The sequence below is a fragment of the Ascaphus truei genome, chromosome 7 (genome assembly GCF_040206685.1).
Source record: "Ascaphus truei isolate aAscTru1 chromosome 7, aAscTru1.hap1, whole genome shotgun sequence".
NCBI lineage: Eukaryota > Metazoa > Chordata > Amphibia > Anura > Ascaphidae > Ascaphus > Ascaphus truei.
The window spans coordinates 10,607,871-10,629,558 of record NC_134489.1 but is presented as its reverse complement, the minus strand read 5'-3'; the positions used below and the strand labels follow the sequence as shown (position 1 = coordinate 10,629,558).

The 21,688-nt window shown below is 48.8% G+C and overlaps 1 protein-coding gene across 4 annotated transcripts in view; it reads right to left on the bottom strand.

The window, feature by feature from the left end:
- LTBP4 (latent transforming growth factor beta binding protein 4) overlaps positions 1-21,688 on the bottom strand; it is a 267,101-nt gene that overhangs the window by 78,456 nt on the left and 166,957 nt on the right. For all 4 annotated transcript variants that reach the window (XM_075606993.1, XM_075606992.1, XM_075606994.1 and 1 more), the window contains 3 exons: positions 16,322-16,534; positions 9,477-9,724; positions 8,510-8,612 (listed from right to left, as the gene is read on the bottom strand). In XM_075606993.1, the coding sequence (XP_075463108.1) occupies positions 8,510-8,612; positions 9,477-9,724; positions 16,322-16,534 (564 nt within the window). The remainder of the gene's footprint in view (positions 1-8,509; positions 8,613-9,476; positions 9,725-16,321; positions 16,535-21,688) is intronic.

Genomic DNA, 21,688 nt, shown 5'->3' with positions numbered 1-21,688 from the left:
AATCATCAGGTCCTTGAAAGATACAGCGTGCCTCTTTCCGGTGCAGGTAAATCCAAGTAGAGAAGAATGGTGGAGCACTGCTAGAAAAAAGGAAGGGCTGGAGGCTTGTGGCAAGTTAAAAATGCTTTAATCTAATGCATAAGAAGACCGGGCTACAAACAGATAGGTTCTCTAACGCGTTTCGCGCTGTCAAAGCGCTTTGACAGTGCGAAACGCGTTAGAGAACCTCTCTTACTGTAGCCCGGTCTACTTATGCATTAGATTAAAGCATTTTTAACTTGCCACAAGCCTCCAGCCCTTTATTTTTTCTAGCAGTGCTCCACCATTCTTCTCTACTTGGATAGTCCCTAACTAACAGTGGGGGAAACCTAAGCTCTTTCCCCACTTTAGACACTGTACCTGCAGCTTCCCTTTGCAGTATCTCACAGGGCTGTCTGTGTGTGTGCCTTCAGACCAGCACAGCAGCAGCACAGGAAGCTGTCTGTGCTGCCTTTTAACCTTGAAGCTCATTAATTAGGGCTCAGGTGAGAGTGAAGGGAACATACCCTGGAAGGTGCTGGGTCCTATGTACCTCCCCTCAAACGCCTTTTGCTTCAATATATCACATATCCCCCCCCCCCCACCCTTTGCTCAATCGTTATCGGGTGAGCACTGGAAAATAGGGAGGTGTATACTCGGGACAATGCATCAGCAGTTCCATGTTTGGAGCCTGGCCTGTGTTCAACTGTGAACTGGAACCCCTGGACACTCAAAAACCAGCGAGTTACACGAGCATTCTTTTCCTTATTTTGCTGCATGTACTTTAAGGGTGCATGGTCGGTTATTAGGGTAAATTTTCTCCCTAACAAATAATATTTTAGAGTCTCTAATGCCCATTTGATGGCCAAGCCCTCTTTCTCAGCTACTGCATATCTCTTCTGGACAGTTAGTTTTCTGCTGATATATATGATGGGGTGTTCCTCCGTTCCGACTCTTTGTGACAGGACCGCTCCTATCCCTACATCGGAAGCGTCACACTGAACCTGAAAGTCCCTGGTGAAGTCCGGGGTGATCAGGACGGGATGAGCGCATAAGGCGTCTTTTAAGCTTTGGAAAGCTTTCTCCGCTTGGTCAGACCACTTCACCATGACGAACTCTTCCCTTTGTTAGGTCGGACAGAGGGGTTGAGAGGGTGGCAAAGTCCGGTATAAATCGACGGTAGTAACCGGCCAGGCCGAGGAAGGCTTAACCTGTTTCTTAGTTACTGGTCTCGGCCACTCCCTAATTGTCTTTAGCTTTGCCACCTGCGGTTTCACAAGCCGTCTACCAACCGTATACCCTAAGTACTTGGTCTCTTCTAAACCGATGGCACACTTAGCAGGGTTTGCCGTCAGACCCGCTTCCTCCAGGGAGTCTAGAACTGCCTGTACCTTTTCCAGGTGAGAGCCCCAGTCATTTCTGTGAATGATCACATCATCAAGGTAGCTCGCGGCATAGTCTGTATGGGACTTCAACACCCGGTCCATCAATCTCTGAAAAGTTGCTGGAGCCCCATGTAGACCGAAGGGTAGGACCTTATATTGGTATAGCCCGCCTGGTGTGGAAAATGCCGTTTTTTCTTTAGCAGCCTGTGTTAGAGGTACCTGCCAATACCCCTTAGTCAGATCAAGGGTAGTTAAGTATCGGGCATCACCTTCCCTGTCTATCAGTTCGTCCACCCGTGGCATAGGGTATGTATCAAATTTGGACTGCATTTAGTTTCCTAAAATCATTACAGAACCTGATCAAGCCATCCGGTTTCTGAACCAACACGATAGGGCTCGAGCAGTTACTGAATGATTCCTCGATTACGTCGAGTTCCAACATTTTCTGTACCTCCTCTTTAACGGCCTGTCGCCTAGCCTCAGGTAATCTACAGGGCTTAAGATGTACGACCTTCCCAGGTTCTGTATGGATGTTATGCTCAATAACCGAGGTTCTCCCAGGTACAGGGGAGAAAACTCGGGCATTGCGCACAAGAAACTCCTTTACCTCCTGTTTCTGAGGGCCAGACAAGGTGTCAGCATTTTTCACTTCAGGAACAGAAGGTTCCCTAGATGGTACAGTCCGAACTACAGTAACCAACGCTTCCCTCTCTTTCCAGGGCTTTAAGAGATTCACATGATACAACTGTTCTGGCTTCCTCCTCCCGGGCTGTCTAACTCTATAATTGACCTCTCCTACTCTTTCTAGGACTTCGTAGGGTCCCCGCCAGGTGGCCAAAAATTTACATTCTACTGTAGGTACTAGCACTAACACCTTATCTCCCGGCCCAAACACCCTAAGTCTGGCATTCCAGTTATAAGAGTTCTGCTGTGAACTCTGGGCTTGCTGCACGTGTTGTCGCACAATCGGCAACACTGTTGCAATGCGACCCTGCATCTGGGAAATATGCTCGATTATGCTACGGTGGGGTGTTGACTCTGTTTCCCAGGTCTCTTTGAGCATATCAAGTATACCTCGTGGGTGTCTCCCATACAACAACTCAAAAAGGGAGTACCCTGTAGATGCCTGAGGAACTTCTCTTACGGCAAACAACAAATACGGTAAGAGAAAATCCCAGTTTATACCATCTCGGTCTATGGCCTTCCGTAACATATGTTTAAGAGTCTTGTTAAACCGCTCCACTAGGCCGTCGGTTTGCGGGTGATAGACCGAGGTGTGTAAATGTTTGATATTCAGCAACCGGCATAGCTCTTTCGTAACCCGGGACATAAAAGGGGTTCCTTGGTCTGTTAATATTTCCTTGGGGATCCCGACCCGAGTAAACAACAACATTAATTCTTTGGCTATGCCTTTAGCGGATGTTTTCTGGAGGGGAACCGCTTCTGGATATTTTGTGGCATAGTCTACAATGACTAGAATGTGTTGATGGCCCCGTGCTGACTTTGGTAACGGGCCTACCAGATCCATTCCGATACGTTCAAAGGGAACTTCAATAATGGGCAAGGGTATTAACGGACTACGGAACGATTTTACTGGTGAGGTCATTTGACACTCTGGACATGTCTCACGATAACGTTCTACGTCTTTGTGTAGACCCAGCCAGTAAAATCGCGCCTTTATTCTATCAGTGGTTTTCTTTATCCCTAGGTGTCCTCCCAGGATATGGCTATGGGCCAGGTTCATTACCTGACTTCTAAAGGGCTTTGGCCCCCTAGTAGCTGCTCTAACCTATCAGGGTCTTCTCTTTCTACCCTATACACTAAGTCATTGTTGTAGACAAATTAGGGTGGTGATGGCGTAACCTCAGGGTTAACTGGTACCCCATTTATGCTCACTACTGTGGCTTTGGCGTTTACTAGCGTCAAATTGTCTAGTTGGGCAGAGGCAAACTTTACGGGAGCAACTTGTAAATCCCGAAAATCTAGTTCTGGGGGGGTCCTCAACCTCAGGTCCTTCACCTGCCATAACCTCTAACAGAGAACCAAGGTCTACTGGATTGGGAATCTCAGACCTCAAGGGCACATCCTGAACACAATCAGACTTCCTTTCCCACAGTTCCCAAAACCACGGGAAATCCTGACCCACTAGTACCTCATACATCAGATTCGGCAATACCTATCCCTGATGATGTACTGGGCCGATGGGGTTTTCTATGTACACTCGTGCTGCCGGGTAAGTGCGATCATCCCCATGGATACAGGTTACCTGTAAGGAGACCCCTGGTAGAAACCCAGACTGGACTAGACGTGCAGCGACCAATGTAACTGTACTACCAGTGTCAAGCATTGCACTTACAGGTATCCCATCTATTTTGACTTCACACATCCTATTCCTCTCTAAATGACCTTTCTCTATCACAGTCTGTTTAACAGCAGGAACCCCGCCCAAAAAACACCCCACAGAAATGTCACATTGCATTCGGTCAAGGTTCATAGGGCAAACTGCTGCCACATGTCCAAATTCATGACATTTGTAGCACTCAGTGTACTTCCCAAAACTGGGTCGGGGGTTTTTCTCCAGTCAATTGGAAGGAGTGGGGCTAGAGTCCCTTCTATGGGCCGTGGGATTTCCACCTCCTTTATGGGAGTCTATGAGTCCCTGTGGGCCACTAGGCCGAGGAACAGTCTTACCGGACCTCCTGATGTGCGGGGACCTGCGACCGGGAAACTCGTCGGGACTTGTATTCCGGGCCATCTCCTCAGCAGCAAAGTGGCGTTCCACTAAAGCGACCAACTGCTCTGCGTTTTGGGGGTCACTCTGGCTGACCCACTTCTGGAAGGTGCGAGGAAGACCACGCAGGAACCGGTCTATGACGACCCTTTTGACGGCGGCGGCGGCTGTACATTCGTCAGGCTGGAGCCATTTCCGTGCAGAGTGGATGAGGTCGTAGAGTTGGGAGCATGGAGCCTTTTCTGCATTGTAACGCCAGGAGTGGAACCACTGGGCCCGAACTACGACAGTAACACCTAGCCGTGCCATAATCTCAGCCTTCAGGGTTTCATAGTTTTTCGCTTGCTCTGGCTCCAAGTCATAATAAGCCTTCTGCGAGTCCCCCACCAGGAAAGGAGCAATTATTCCAGCCCACTGCTCAACTGGCCACCCTTCGCGCACTGCGGTGCGCTCGAAAATTGACAGGTACGCCTCAACGTCATCGTCCATCGTAATTTTCTGAATAAGGTGCGATTTTACCTGGTGAGCGACCTGTGGGGCCACACTAGTGTGGGCGGTAATCTTCTCCCCCAATACTCGGAGCTCCTGGTGTAGGCGAAGTTGCGCCTCGTGTTGCTCTTCTTTTAGCGTCTGATGTAAGGACAGCGCCATCTGCTGTACTAACGCCACAGTACTATCAGTTTGTGACTTTGTCATCTGTTGTAAGCTCTCATTATGGGATTTTGACATCTCCTGCAAACCCCGCAATAGGATAGCAGCATTTTCTGTTTGCTTGTACTGGAGCGAGGTAAGAAAAGCCTCCATTTTCCACTTTCACTGCCTGCACTAAACTCCACCAATTGTGATGTCCCCACCACGTTGCAGTCTCTTGTATCCAGATCAAAGGCAGGGAAACATAGTGTTGATGCACAGGAGGGTTTATTTGCCAGGTACAAAGCAGGAACAGGGTTAACTTATAACATAAAACAGAAACAAAAACCTAACTCCTTTTCAGAGTTCTGACTAATACAGCTTAGTCCCTAACTACCAGTGGGGAAACTAAGTTCTTTCCCCACTTTAGACACTGTACCTGCAGCTTCCCTTTGCAGTATCTCACAGGGCTGTCTGTGTGTGTGCCTTCAGACCAGCACAGCAGCAGCACAGGAAGCTGTCTGTGTGTGTGCCTTCAGACCAGCACAGCAGCAGCACAGGAAGCTGTCTGTGCTGCCTTTTAACCTTGAAGCTCATTAATTAGGGCTCAGGTGAGAGTGAAGGGAACACACCCTGGAAGGTGATGGGTCCTATGTACCTCCCCTCAAACACCTTTTGCTTCAATATATCACAATACCCAAAGGCTAGAGGTGAAAGAGTAGGACGTTATTGCCTTTGAAGTGGGTGAATTTGACGTAAGTCCCAGTATCCGCTCCTTGTGACCTTTGGGAAAGTCACCATTGTTACGAAAACGTAGATCATAAGCTCTAAGCGCGGGGGTGCGCAAACTTTCCCCGCGGCCCCCCCCTGCCTGCTCTCCCCCTGCTCGCGCCCCATTCCTGCCCTTGTCTTCAGTGTCAAATAGCCATGGCAACGTGACATCACCCCGCGTCGTCGTTTGACGCCGCGTTGCAATGGCGACGCGTGCCGAAGACAAGGTAAGGGACGTTACAGAGGCCTCACGCGATCCCCCGGGATTTAATTTAAATGCCTTCGGGGAAGAGCGCGGGACCTCTGCATCCGCCCGCCCCCCCCCCTGAACAATCTTGCGTGCCCCCCCCCCAGTTTACGCACCCCTGCTCTAAGGGGCAGAAAAATTCTACGTAAGGATTGTGTACACTGTGGAACTATCTACTAATTCAATATTCATATCGCATATTAACAATGCTGCCTAAAAAGGACAAAATATGAGGAGCCCTCACAATCTGGCCCCCGCTGCTGGTAGCTAAAGTTTGGGGTCCTGGGTAGGGAAATATGTACTGTAGGTCTCTTTTTAACATGTCCTTCAAATGAACAGAGCTAAAGTCTTCCCGGACAAGGAGAAGCCAGCGTCACTGCATACTGAATAGTATACAGATTGAATAGTGCCACGTGTGGCTCTTAAAGGGGCAGTCCCTTCGAGGACCAAACTTTATTCATTGTAGCGACATGTTTAAGGGGGTCCCATCTGCATGGCACTAACATGGTCCTTCATTCCATTTGGTCCTAGAAAAGACTGGCCTTTTAACCCATTGTCCCTTACGTTAAAGCCTTAAATAGTCGGAGGGGGGTAACTTCTTTAGACCTCCTGTGAGGTCATCATTACTTGCAACTTGCCTTGAAGAAGCGTCTCTCGCGAAACGCGCGCGTCGGCTCAATCTCAGACGTGCACGCGCAGGGATCGATTACCACCGCGCCTGACTGTCTCGCACGGCGAGCTGGTGCAGTTCCCTGCTCCTGCTCGATATAAGCTTTAATGTGTTCCGACGGACGAATATAAGCCTCTAAATCTGACTAACAGGGATATTGCTGTCCAGATAAATGTACTTACGCAGGACTGAGAGATACTCTATCTCATCAGCTTGCAAAGTGGCACACTCCGGCTCCTGCTATTAACACTGACGTGTATTAGGAGCTTATCGCCATTAGGAGTATATATGAGCATCTCTTCTCCAGGGGGTGTTGTTTCACGTACATATTCATTACTGGTCATACTACCTGTTCACGCCAGGATCAGCTTTTATCCTAGCTGACCCGCTACGTATGTTAAACGGTGTTCCAAGGACTACGATATCATTACACCACCTCTGACCCAAAAAGGTTACTATAGGACATTCCTTGTATGTGATACTAACCCCTAGATCCAAAGGGGGCTGTTATCAATGCTGTGAATACATAGCTAGTATCACTCTCTCACAATTTGTCCTCAAAGAGATTGTATATACCTATACTTACGGTGTAAAAATACTGATATACAGTTAGACACTGGCAAAGTATTACAGTATTACAATAATCTGCCTGATAACACTGCTAAACACTTCTTCAGTACAAGGTCATGTGAGGTCATATCAGCTATTATACGGATGTGATAAAACCTATATAAGATATCTCCGCATTTGCAGAACTACCTGGACACACCATTGCACTCACTTTCTTAATGCAAGGTTTATATGAGGTCATATCAGTTATCTATTGGTGTGAAAATCCTATACCTCTACCTTTCTTAATGGAGGATTCAGACTAGCCCAGATCAACTAAATACCTATACTGGTTGAACTGTGGTATACTAAATATACTATAAACTAGATACCACACTAACCATACATTAACCGTAAATATAATCACCTGACCTACACTGTAGTAGCTTATCAGTACAACTGCTGATAGATTTACTATTTACTTTATCTTGCATATAAGCCAGGGAATTCCCTGGACGTCCTATCGGTTCACGGATCCTTCACGAGCACTGTCATTTAGTGTAATCTAGCAATGGTCTATTAATACACTTTGATTTACAGGATCCTGAGCCAAACGCTTATCAGTCTCAAGATCCAACTTACCTTCAGTTCATCTTTGAACACCCATTATTTTATCTATTGTTACGTAATAAAGAATTATTTTAATTACTACATTCGCCACCAGAGGGTGAGCTTGAGTGCTACACTTGGGTCACTTTTCTTCTCACACGACCTCCTGTGAGCACAAGAAAACGCTTCCCTCGTGGAGAAGAACCAAGCCCTTGTTTTGTAATCATGTTTTATTTATCACAGATGGGCACAGGGTCTTTCTGCTTGGTTGGTTAGACTCCACGGGAAGAACACAGGACAGATGTGCGCTTGGCGTGTTTCGCTCGGCAGGATAACGTGGGTGGTTCCTGGAAGACGTTTAATACCCCCCCTGTCCCAGCGGCCTGCTCTCCTGTCACTAGCCTGAGCTGGGGAGTGGGTTGTATCTGGATTTCATACTCCTCACTACCTGACCCTGCCTGAGAGCTGCCAGCCAAGAGGAGACTTCTCACGCATGGCGAAGTGGAGTCAGGAGTGCATGAAAATGGGAGTGTAGGGCAGAAGGAAAGAGGGTGGCTGGATCCAATGCTACTGTGTTTAACACCAAGGGCATTTTAATATATCAGGGGTCAGTAATGTGTTTTGACATGTAGAATTACTAGTGGTAACTAACATCACCTACTGTTAAAAGTAATCTTCTCTGTCACTGTCCCCTGTATATCCTCTGAGCAAAAGGTGTATACAGGGTTTTCAGACAGGTGATGAATTGTTAAAGACCAATCTTAACCGCTTCGCTGCCAGTGTGTCCCGCACCCAGACCCGCACCCGTTTACATACCGTTATACATATTGCCAACATTGAAAATCTGGTCCGTCTATCCTGAAGCGCTGCTGTGCCCCTGCCAGAGGTGGAATACTTACCCTGGTACCCAGAGCACGGCGTGCAGTCATGGACCCCCCAAGCCACTCCAGAACCTCGACAGCAGATCTCCTGGGTCCTCAGGCCGGGGAGAGGGGAGGCGCACTGGAAGTAAAGCAGAAACTTGAATGAACTTCATGGGAATGCAGCTGCGCTGGCAACCGGCAACACGGTGAGATAACTCCGGCCGAGCGTCTCATGGACTCGGGCTCGGCCCCACGGGGAGGCAATGAAACCAGTGTCATGAGATGACACACTTATATATTCTCCTGGGCTGTGTGCTGGCGTCACACACAGAGCCCGGGATCACTCGTGGAAGGAACGTTCTTTGATACAATTTGTTTTGCTCCAGAAATATGCGGCAGGCGACTCGCAGCCCCCGCTCCCTGGAGGTGACGCCGTCATCTCTTGGAAACGCTACTTTCGGCTTTGATCGCAAGCTCTGTACCCTGCCTCTTACATGGGAAGGAGGGATGTGGGCAAGGGGAAGTGAACCTAGCTAATCTTGTGGGATGAGCAATTAAAAAGAGCAATATGTTCTCAGTGGGGAGAAAATAGCCTCAGTAAGATGGACATGCAGCCAGCCAAAAGGATACGGGATATTGCTATTTACACCAATGAATTTGGAGTAGTCCTAATAGAGATGCGTGTTTGATCTGATAGTGTGTGGCCTAAAATCCCACAGAAATAACTACTAGAACAGTCTGACTTCTCCATTTGTCACCCGCCTTCTCCCAATCTCGCCCACCCGTTCTCCCTCTCTAGGATTAAACTGTTACAATTCAGACATTAAATTGACCGCGATGGCAGATATTACATGTCTGAGTGACCTGTTCATTAAACCGCCCGCATATTTTAAGACTGGGGCTGCAACCTGTCCGCTGCCACGCGGGCAATGCGTTGCAGAGCCCCTCTGCCAGCTGAAGGGTTTATCAGTGGGTCGTGCTGCCACTATACTCATTCACATACCTGGCTGTTCTCCAGGCGCCGGAAGCAGTAGCCGAACCCGGAGTTTTCCGTGTAGCCGTTGATCCTGGGGCTGCTCTGCGCCTGCACTCTGTACAGGGGGACCCTCCCCGACTGCTGCACAGCATTCTGGGACACGTCCCGCCGCTCACCTGCCTGCTGCCCACGCCCATGGATGCTCTCCACCTGGTGGATGTTTACCGAGGCCTCTGGAGGGTGCTCTACGTGCACCTTGACAATTGTTGCTCCTCCTATAGTAATAAGATGATAGTCGTAAGATGACATGACGCAATACCAAGAGAGAGGATATTACACATAACGTAATACCAAGAGAGAGGATATTACACATAACGTAATACCAAGAGAGAGGATATTACACATAACGTAATACCAAGAGAGAGGATATTACACATAACGTAATACCAAGAGAGAGGATATTACACATAACGTAATACCAAGAGAGAGGATATTACACATAACGTAATACCAGGAGAGAGGATATTACACATAACGTAATACCAGGAGAGAGGATATTACACATAACGTAATACCAAGAGAGAGGATATTACACATAACGTAATACCAAGAGAGGATATTACACATAACGTAATACCAAGAGAGAGGATATTACACATAACGTAATACCAAGAGAGGATATTACACATAACGTAATACCAAGAGAGAGGATATTACACATGACGTAATACCAAGAGAGAGGATATTACACATAACGTAATACCAAGAGAGAGGATATTACACATAACGTAATACCAAGAGAGAGGATATTACACATAACGTAATACCAAGAGAGGATATTACACATAACGTAATACCAAGAGAGAGGATATTACACATAACGTAATACCAAGAGAGGATATTACACATAACGTAATACCAAGAGAGAGGATATTACACATAACGTAATACCAAGAGAGAGGATATTACACATAACGTAATACCTAGAGAGGATATTACACATAACATAATACCAAGAGAGAGGATATTACACATAACGTAATACAGAGAGAGGATATTACACATAACGTAATACCAAGAGAGAGGATATTACACATGACGTAATACCAAGAGAGAGGATATTACACATAACGTAATACCAAGAGAGAGGATATTACACATAACGTAATACCAAGAGAGAGGATATTACACATAACGTAATACCAAGAGAGAGGATATTGCACATGACGTAATACCAAGAGAGAGGATATTACACATAACGTAATACCAAGAGAGAGGATATTACACATAACGTAATACCAAGAGAGAGGATATTACACATAACGTAATACCAAGAGAGAGGATATTACACATAACGTAATACCAAGAGAGAGGATATTACACATAACGTAATACCAAGAGAGAGGATATTACACATAACGTAATACCAAGAGAGAGGATATTACACATAACGTAATACCAAGAGAGAGGATATTACACATAACGTAATACCAAGAGAGAGGATATTACACATAACGTAATACCAAGAGAGAGGATATTACACATAACGTAATACCAAGAGAGAGGATATTACACATAACGTAATACCAAGAGAGAGGATATTACACATAACGTAATACCAAGAGAGGATATTACACATAACGTAATACCAAGAGAGAGGATATTACACATAACGTAATACCAAGAGAGAGGATATTACACATAACGTAATACCAAGAGAGAGGATATTACACATAACGTAATACCAAGAGAGAGGATATTACACATAACGTAATACCAAGAGAGGATATTACACATAACGTAATACCAAGAGAGAGGATATTACACATAACGTAATACCAAGAGAGAGGATATTACACATAACGTAATACCAAGAGAGAGGATATTACACATAACGTAATACCAAGAGAGAGGATATTACACATAACGTAATACCAAGAGAGGATATTACACATAACGTAATACCAAGAGAGAGGATATTACACATAACGTAATACAGAGAGAGGATATTACACATAACGTAATACCAAGAGAGAGGATATTACACATGACGTAATACCAAGAGAGAGGATATTACACATAACGTAATACCAAGAGAGAGGATATTACACATAACGTAATACCAAGAGAGAGGATATTACACATAACGTAATACCAAGAGAGAGGATATTACACATAACGTAATACCAAGAGAGAGGATATTACACATGACGTAATACAGAGAGAGGATATTACACATAACGTAATACCAAGAGAGAGGATATTACACATAACGTAATACCAAGAGAGAGGATATTACACATAAGACATATTACCAAGAGGGTGGAAATAAGACATGAGACTTAATACCAAGATAGAGTTAATAAGGTATGATACATCATATTAGTATAGTCAGGGCCGGTACAAGCACTGGGCAACCTAGGCGTCACCTACAGTAGGGTGGAAAAGAAGTTATATCAGTGGCGCTCAACACTGTAATGATCAAAGCAATTCTAATAGATATTATAAAATACTAGCTGAGAGACCCGGCGTTGCCCGGGATGTAATGTTCCCGTTCCTCTCTCTCTCCTCCCCCCTCTCTCTGTTTGTCCCCCATTCACATCAATCCAGTCCCCCCCCTCCCTCCCTCCTTCACAGCTTCATGTAGCATGTGTGCGTCAGTCACTGTGTGTTTGCGCGCGCGTCAGTGAGTCTGAGGCAGAAACACAAACACACACAGACTGACTGACGCACACACAGCCAGTGTGTGCCTCAGTCAGTGTGTGCGTGTGTGCGTGCGTGTGTGCGTCAGTCAGGGTTTGTGTGCGCGTCAGTCAGTGTGTGCGTGCGTGCGGCAGTCAGTCAGTGTGTGTACGCGTGCGGCAGTCAGTGTGTGTGTGGGTGTGTGTGTGCACGTGCGGCAGTCAGTGTGCGCGTCAGTCGGTGTGTGTGTGTCAGTCGGTGTGTGTGTGTCAGTCAGTGTGTGTGTCAGTCAGTGTGTGTGTCAGTCAGTGTGTGTCAGTCAGTGTGTGTGTCAGTCAGTGTGTGTGTGTGTGTGTGTGTGCGCGCGTCAGTTAGTGTGTGTGTGTGAGTCAGTGTCAGTGTGTCAGTCAGTGTGTGTGTAGGTCAGTGTGTGTGTGTCATCAGTGTGTGTGCGCGCGTCAGTTAGTGTGCGTGTGTGTGTGCGTCAGTCAGCGTGTGTGTGTGTCAATAAGTTGTGTGTGTCAGTCAGTGTGTGGGAGGTGATGTGAGTGGAGCGCCGGGGAGGGGAGCACCAGGGAGGGGAGTCAGGGGAGGGGAGGCGTCAAAGGCAGGGAGGGGGGCGTCAAAGGCAGGGGGGGGCGTCAAAGGCAGGGGGGGGCGTCAAAGGCAGGGGGGGGGCGTCAAAGGCAGGGGGGGGGTGTCAAAGGCAGGGGGGGGGGCGTCAAAGGCAGGGGGGGGGCGTCAAAGGCAGGGGGGGGGCGTCGGACAGTGGACAGGAGGGTGTGGGGACGGACAGTGGACAGGAGGGTGTGGGGACGGACAGTGGACAGGATGGGGTGACAGTGGACAGGATGGGGGGGACAGTGGACAGGAGGGGGGGGCAGGAGGGGGGGACGGACAGTAGACAAGAGGGGGGGACAGTGGACAGGAGGGGGGGGCATTGGACAGGAGGGGGGGCAGTGGACAGGAGAGGGGGAGGGGGGGAGGTGGACAGGAGGGGGCAGTGGACAGGAGGGGGGCAGTGGACAGGAAGGGGGGCAGTGGACAGGAGGGGGGGCAGTGGACAGGAGGGGGGGCAGTGGACAGGAGGGGGGGGCAGTGGACAGGAGGGGGGGGCAGGAGGGGGGGACGGACAGTAGACAGGAGGGGGGGACAGTGGACAGGAGGGGGGGGCAGTGGACAGGAGGGGGGGCAGTGGACAGGAGAGGGGGAGGGGGGGGGAGGTGGACAGGAGGGGGGCAGTGGACAGGAAGGGGGGCAGTGGACAGGAGGGGGGGCAGTGGACAGGAGAGGGGGGGTAGACAGGAGGGGGGGCAGTGGACAGGAGGGGGGGCAGTGGACAGGAGGGGGGGCAGTGGACAGGAGGGGGGGCAGTGGACAGGAGGGGGGGCAGTGGACAGGAGGGGGGGGGGCAGTGGACAGGAGGGGGGGGCAGTGGACAGGAGGGGGGGGCAGTGGACGGGGGGGCAGTGGACGGGGGGGCAGTGGACAGGAGGGGGGGGCAGTGGACAGTGACACACACACACACACACACACACACACACACACACACACACACACACACACACACACACACACACGTCTCTGTTGATGCACCCTTTCTCAGTTCCGTTTGGCGCCGGAGGTGGGGGAGCGACACCTACCTGTACTTCCGGGCGCCGCCATTGTCTGACTCGGCGCCGCGAGGGAGGAAGGGGGTCCGCCATCTTACGCGCCGCGTGGCAGCTGCCTGTTCCCCCGCCGGGGGTAGGGGAGAGGTGATGCCGCTGGGGAGGGGGGAGAGGTGATGCCGCTGGGGAGGGGGGAGAGGTGATGCCGCTGGGGAGGGGGGAGAGGTGATGCCGCTGGGGAGGGGGGAGAGGTGATGCCGCTGGGGAGGGGGGAGAGGTGATGCCGCTGGGGAGGGGGGAGAGGTGATGCCGCTGGGGAGGGGGGAGAGGTGATGCCGCTGGGGAGGGGGGAGAGGTGATGCCGCTGGGGAGGGGGGAGAGGTGATGCCGCTGGGGAGGGGGGAGAGGTGATGCCGCTGGGGAGGGGGGAGAGGTGATGCCGCTGGGGAGGGGGAGAGTTGAGTTTGAGCGCCGCTGGGGAGGGGGTGAGGTGATTTGGAGCGGGGAGGGGGAGAGGTGATTTGGAGCGGGGAGGGGGAGAGGTAATGCTGCTGGGGAGGGGGAGAGGTGATGCCGCTGGGGAGGGGGGAGAGGTGATTTGGAGCGGGAAGGGGGAGAGGTAATTTGGAGCGGGGAGGGGGAGAGGTGATGCCGCTGGGGAGGGGGGAGAGGTGATTTGGAGCGGGGAGGGGGGAGAGGTGATTTGGAGCGGGGAGGGGGGAGAGGGAGCGGGGAGGGGGGAGAGGTGATTTGGAGCGGGGAAGGGGAGAGGTGATGCCGCTGGGGAGGGGGGAGAGGTGATTTGGAGCGGGGAGGGGGGAGAGGTTATTTGGAGCGGGGAGGGGGAGAGGTGATTTGGAGCGGGGAGGGGGAGAGGTGATTTGGAGCGGGGAGGGGGAGAGGTGATTTGGAGCGGGGAGGGGGAGAGGTGATTTGGAGCGGGGAGGGGGAGAGGTGATTTGGAGCGGGGAGGGGGGAGAGGTGATTTGGAGGGGGGAGAGGTGATTTGGAGCGGGGAGGGGGAGAGGTGTGTGTGTGTGTGTGTTTTTTTTTTTTGGTCCTTTGGCCCGTCACTCCGCCTCAGGCCAATGAGAGGTGTGGGGGGCGGGCCAAGGGGGTGGTGTGTGTGTGTGAGGCCAATGAGAGGTGTGCGGGGGCGGGCGGGCCAAGGGACCAATGAGATTGCCCCTAGGGACACCGGACATCCAGGCAGGCAGGCAGGCAGGCAGGCATGCATGCAGGCATACAGTGCTTTCACTAATATAGTATATAAGATATATTATAAAATATACAACCAGAGCCACGGAAATCGCCCGTCTGATTGGATGCTCCACGTGGTAAGGGTAAACATGTAAACATGTAATTCTTTGAATTATCCATTGCCTGATTACATCCTGTTTTCGGTAAGCAGGTACCCCCACCCGAGTTGGAGAATCTTGCCTGAACCTAATATATGTTTTTATGTACTATTTTATGTGTAATAAGTGTATTTTATGATATTAATGATATGCCATATTAAATGCCATTGTGAGAACCTGTTGTTCTCAGCGTTTGTTAAGTGTTGTTTGTTTATGTATGTGTATGTTTTACAGTATTATGCTATGATTTGATTTCTTTGTATATTTACATGTTTACCCTTACCACGTGGAGCATCCAATCAGACGGGCGATTTCCGTGGCTCTGGTTGTATATTTTATAATATATATTTTATAATATCTATTAGAATTGCTTTGATCATTACAGTGTTGAGCGCCACTGATATAACTTCTTTTCCACTTCTATAGCCTGACTAGGGGTCAGGGTTATATCACCGGCTGCCAGCTCACTGTGGGATATAGCGCTACCTATTTGTTTTTTCTACAGTAGGGTGCCACATTTTGGGAGGGCGGCAGTGGAGGCTGGGAGCAGAGCAGGCTGGTATCTTCTGCCTCTACACTGCAGCAGGAACTGAGAGAGGGGGGGGTGGGGGGAAAGAGAGAGATGGGTGGGGAGTAAGAGAGATAGGGGTGGGGAGGGGAAGAGAGAGGGAGGGGTAGAGGGGGAGAGAGAAGCTTGGGAAGAGAGAGAGTGGTGGGGAAGGGGGGAGAGAGAAGCTTGGGAAGAGTGGTGGGGGGAGAGTGGGGGAGGGGGAGAAAGAAGCTTGGGAAGAGAGAGAGAGTGGTGGGGGGAGAGGGGGGTAGGGGGAGAGAGAAGCTTGGGAAGAGAGAGAGTGGTGGGGGAGGGGGGAGAGAAGCTTGGGAAGAGAGTGGTGGGGGAGAGTGGGGAAGGGGGAGAGAGAAGCTTGGGAAGAGAGAGAGAGAGTGGGGGGGAGAGGGGGATAGGGGGGAGAGAGAAGCTTGGGAAGAGAGAGAGTGGTGGGGGGAGAGGGGGAGAGAGAAGCTTGGGAAGAGAGAGAGGATTGTCTCGGGCAAGTCCAACCGATGTAGAAAACATTCCGGAAAAAAACTGGGTATGGGGGGGCAGCACAGCAGAAGGTTCGCTGAGGGTGCCGAATACCCTTGCATCGACCCTGATTAAAGTGGTAATAACAAGGGAGTCATAATAACAAGGCAGGCGATTTATGTCATTCATTCTTAATACCGTCTTTGTCTGGATGGTGGTTGGAGAGTGGTAGTGTGTATACAGATTTAGTCAATGCGTGCTGCTCGGCACTGATGTTCCTGCGTCCCTGTAATGTTGCCCCGCCTGGTAACACAGGGATTTGGCAGAACTTCCCGGTGAAGTTTGGCGGGCACAGGCACTTGTCCTTCCTCAGGCAGATGCCCCCGTTCTGACATAGCAAGGGGCAAAGAACTGTTAAGAGACAAGAAGCAACAGGTCACAGATCCACAGGACCGGCTACAAGAGCGGGAGTGTAAACATCAGAGCTGCCAGTGACGAGTCAGACCAGAGAGTCCATCCAGCCTTATATCCAGTCTACAGAATCCTCCAGTGGCAGCAGTGGAGGATTCTGGGTATAGCAGAAGGGAGGGCATCCGGGAAGCAACACACTCCATGATGCAACATATACATGCAAAGAAATGATGGATGCTACAGTTGTATATCTTTCAAAAAGCTATTTAGACACTTACTTATTACTTCCATAAAATATGTGAGGCTAATCTCCTCATTGAGTTCCAATGAGGTTGACCGACTAAGAAAGTGTCTTCCATTATTTGCTTCATAGGTTGGTCCCCCCTAATCCCAATAGTAATCAATTCCCTATTCTCAGTGGAATTCAGGATTTTATACATCTCCAACATGTCACTCTACGGTCTGATTCCTCTGGCGATCCCTCGCAGGGTAAATGTCCCATACCTTTCTTACCCTTCTTACCCTCCTATGCAGAGTAACACAGAGTAACACAGTAGCATGTTCCCACTGCTTTATCGCCCCTAAAAATACTGCTATAGACATTAGCTAAAGACACTTATTAATCTAGTAAGATTGTTATCTTTTAGTTGTGTGGTGCAAACATTTTCTGCAGCGCAGTACAACGTGGGAGGACGAGAACATTCAAAAGGATCTAAAGATGGCGGGTGCACTCCCCTCCTTTCAAAATGGCGGCTGGCGCTCCAGCAGGAAAGCGAGAATCCCTGCAGAAATCGCTCCAAAAGAGAACAGTATCCTGCGGCACCCAAACTGCGTGACAAAAGTCAAATAGACATGTGACGTATTGTTAATGAAGCAGACACAATGCACAATGTATCCTACTTCAGGTGAAACCCGTAAACACGCATCGTTAAAAAGACTTGGCATATCTATTTGACTTCATTTCAGCGCCGGAGACCCGCCGCGCCTGGAGACGCTAACCTCTGGGGTGGGTGCTGGTAACCACTTGAGGGTTCACATTATGGCTGCTTTCCAAAGCTTCCAGGCCGTGTGGGCCAATAGAAAGCCGTATTCTCCTCAGGTTCCTCTTCCTATTGGTCCATGTGACCGGTGGCTTTAAACTGCAAAACAACCTGCAGATACCGGCGCCCCCTTCGGAGGTAAATATCTCGGGGAGCAGGGGGTCCCTGGAGCTGAAATGAATGAGGTTCTGCTCCAGGGGTCTCCTGCTTCCCACCTGTATTAATTTTTTTTTAAATAAAAAACGTCTTGGATTGCCTGTTTAAGGAACTTATAAATATATGTAATGTAGGAGTGTGAGGCAGTAACGAGGGAAATAATTAGTGCGTAAGGATGGATTGTTCCGTGAGGCAGTAACGAGGGAGATAATTAGTGCGTAAGGATGGATTGTTCCGTGAGGAAGGGACGAGGGAGATAATTAGTGCGTAAGGATGGATTGTTCCGTGAGGAAGGGACGAGGGAGATAATTAGTGCGTAAGGATGGATTGTTCCGTGAGGAAGGGACGAGGGAGATAATTAGTGCGTAAGGATGGATTGTTCCGTGAGGCAGTAACGAGGGAGATAATTAGTGCGTAAGGCTGGATTGTTCCGTGAGGAAGGGACGAGGGAGATAATTAGTGCGTAAGGCTGGATTGTTCCGTGAGGAAGGGACGAGGGAGATAATTAGTGCGTAAGGATGGATTGTTCCGTGAGGAAGGGACGAGGGAGATAATTAGTGCGTAAGGATGGATTGTTCCGTGAGGAAGGGACGAGGGAGATAATTAGTGCGTAAGAATGCATTTTTCCGTGAGGAATGGACGAGGGAGATAATTAGTGCGTAAGAATGCATTGTTCCGTGAGGAAGCAACGAGGGAGATAATTAGTGCGTAAGGATGGATTGTTCCGTGAGGAAGGGACGAGGGAGATAATTAGTGCGTAAGGATGGATTGTTCCGTGAGGAATGGACGTACTTTAACAATATTGTTGAGGTGGAAACAACATGATTTGGAGAGGGACTGAACGTGAAGGATGAATGAGGGGGTGGGGTCATAAATGATACATAGCGTGGGGTATCGGGGGTATGATGGGGTCATCTATTTATTGGGAAATCCTGAGTTGGAAGAAGGGAAAATGATAAGTTCAGCTTTTGACATGTAAAGTTTAAGATGGTTATTGGACATCCATGCTCCTGTTATAAATCTGTTATAATCCTGATGGTGTGCCTAACATAATGGCTGCGTCAGTGTAACACAGCAGCTACAATGTATCCTTATATTACTAAGGTAACATGATCAATTGTTACAGTTTGCAGCTCAAACTGCTGGGAACATTTGCAACAAATTATCCCAAACAGGAAAGTGTTGCAAAGATCTTGCACTGCTTGGGAGGTGTGATAAAGCCTGCTATAGAAATCAAAATATGCTTTAAAAATCTTTAAAAATGACATTAAGAGTTGAATTTAAAAAAACAGTCACTATTATCTAATACTACGGAACAGATTTATTTACATATAAAAAAAAAAACATGATTTCTCACGGTTTGCTGCTTTAAGTAGGTTATTAGTGACTTTTGTTAGGGCCGTCTCAGTGGGTTAATCAGGACGGAATCCGGACTGCAGTGTATCAAGGAGACAGTTAGAAGAGGGAAATTGCAGCATGCACTTATAAAGGAGTTCTTCAACAAGTGTGTATGCCAATGGTAGAAGGGAGATAGATGGTAGCTGGAAGGCAAGACGGGATCGAGAGGAACCTTCTTCAGGATGAGTGTGGCAGAAGGATGCCGGAAGGATGACGGAAGTGAGCCTGTGTTCAGAGAAAGGACCAAGAAGAGATGAGTTAGTGTAGGAATAATTCCGGTGGCGAGTGAGCAGAGGAGATAGGATTCAGAGTGCAGTGTGTAGAGGGGGACGAGGGGGGAAGACGGGAGACTTCCTTCTCAATAACTGGTTTTCGACAAGTTTTTCAACTGTGGGACTTTGATGAAGAAGTCCCTGTCAGTGCACTGTCTGCAGCAATCTGCTAAAAAGCCACATTATACTGGCAGCACACGAAGCTTTAACTGGCCACCCGGGGATTTTGCCAACCTTTAAACCCCATTAGGTGACATCTTTCCACACAGTGAGGGGGGTCCCTGTGGCCCACCCGCATCGCATCCAGATTTTCTGACCCATCACGGAAGATTGTACAGACGCCTGCTTTTAAAAGTCAACCTTGAACTGACTCCTCTTCCACACACACACACACGCACCAGCTCTAATCACCAAGGAACGCACGGGTCCTGATCGTGTTGTGACAGTGAGGAGAAGCAGATGGAGCGAGGATTGTCCAAGACATTCCTGATCCACTGACTCCTCGCCTACTCGCCCCCTGAAAACCTTCACCCTGGAGCAGTTTCCGTGCCTGACAGAAAGCAGAGGCACGGGTTCCCCAGATGGAAGGGAAAGTCCCGCACCAGCGGTGTTTGTTCAAAGAGGACGGAGTTAAAGCTGCAGTTCCAGCGATATCCTACCTGTGTGCGTTTCTTAATAAATCAGTTCTGTACTATGAGAAAATACTTGCAGCATTTAAAAAAAATAATGTTAAAGACATTTTTAACGTTTCTAATGTAGGAAGCATTTCCAAAGTGACAGCCCCCCTCCCCCTCTGATAGGCTCTGGCTCTTGAGCCCCACCCTCTCTCTAGCAGTGACCCAATTGTATCTAGTAACTGCCCAGTCAATCATATTCCAGGAACTACATTGCCCACAATGCTGTGCAAGAACTGAATTAAATAACCCGGAGCAAAGCGATCGATTACAGGAGAACGGATCGATCTGCCGCTTAGCTAATCACTTGTCAGTGTGCAGATTGTATTCATGCACTTATTGAATGGGAAAAAAATATATATATATTTTAAAACAGCAGCTTCAACTGCAGCTTTAAGGAGAGCTACTTGTTAACCCTTTCACTGCTAAATTGTTCAAGGCACAGTCCCCCGTAGGAATAGAAAATACATTTTTTTTGCATGACAGTGTACACAATGCTGTGCACAGAATTTTGCAGGCACAATGATTCCCTGCTCTTACACTTTCAATTTTATGTCTAAGGCCGCGCCTATAGTGCCGTCGATGGCGACGGCGACACGGCAGGTGATGTCACCCGTCGCCACCGGCGAAAGTTATATTTCGCCGGGCGATGGCCATCGTGGGTTTCCGGCCATTTGATTGGTTCAAGGGCCGTCACGTGAGGCGGCAGCCCTTGAAAAAACTAATTTTGCCGGCTACCAGTTTTCGCAACGTCGCTCCGTCGTATTGTCGCCGTTGCGCGCACTACAAGCGCACGCGGCAGCGGCAATGCATTTGTTTTCGGGCGACGTCGCGTCGCCGGCACTATAAGCGCGGCCTGAGAGACAGGTGGCGAAGGTCAAAAGGAGACTGGGATTCAAACTGGGTTTAACCCACTTCAAAGACAGTGTTGTTAGTACTAAACTACTCCATCTACTGGGAACAGGCAGAACTAATGGCAGTGATATGCTTGATAAGTTCTAACTATCCACTCGGCCATCTGCTAAGGAGAGAAATCAGGCTAGTAGTGATCGTAAAATTAATTTTATGACTCTGATTATGTTCGGTGTCTATTAAATGACGTGTGATAACAGTTATTGATATGATACAGTAAATAACTGGCTTCCCAGTAGAGGAGATAGAGCAACATCTTCTCATAAGAATTTAAGAGGGTAATTTGCATCCTTACAAAAACTTAATTGCCCTTAATGTACATTTTTAAATCGTTCCCTGAAAAAGGGAGTAGGCCTAAATTAGATTAAATGGCAAAGAAAATAAATGTGCATGACTAATTTCCCAGTGAATATTACAGTTATAAATAGGCCGTATCACAAAAGAGATTAGCTGTGGATCGTTAAAGCCGTGTAAAGCGTGTGGTTACTGAAGTACAGAGACATTACAAGCAAAATACACCATTTCTGATTTTTTAAGGTCTCGGTCACCTACAGTTAGGCCCCTTCCCGGGCCAGAGGGGCACACAACGCATAGCTCAGACCCCTCTGAGCAGTGAAAGGGTTAATATACGGAAACCCTTGTATAGTGTCAGCTGCTAGGAGCGGGGCCCTCGTTATCATTGCATTAGGTTGCATGTATTTT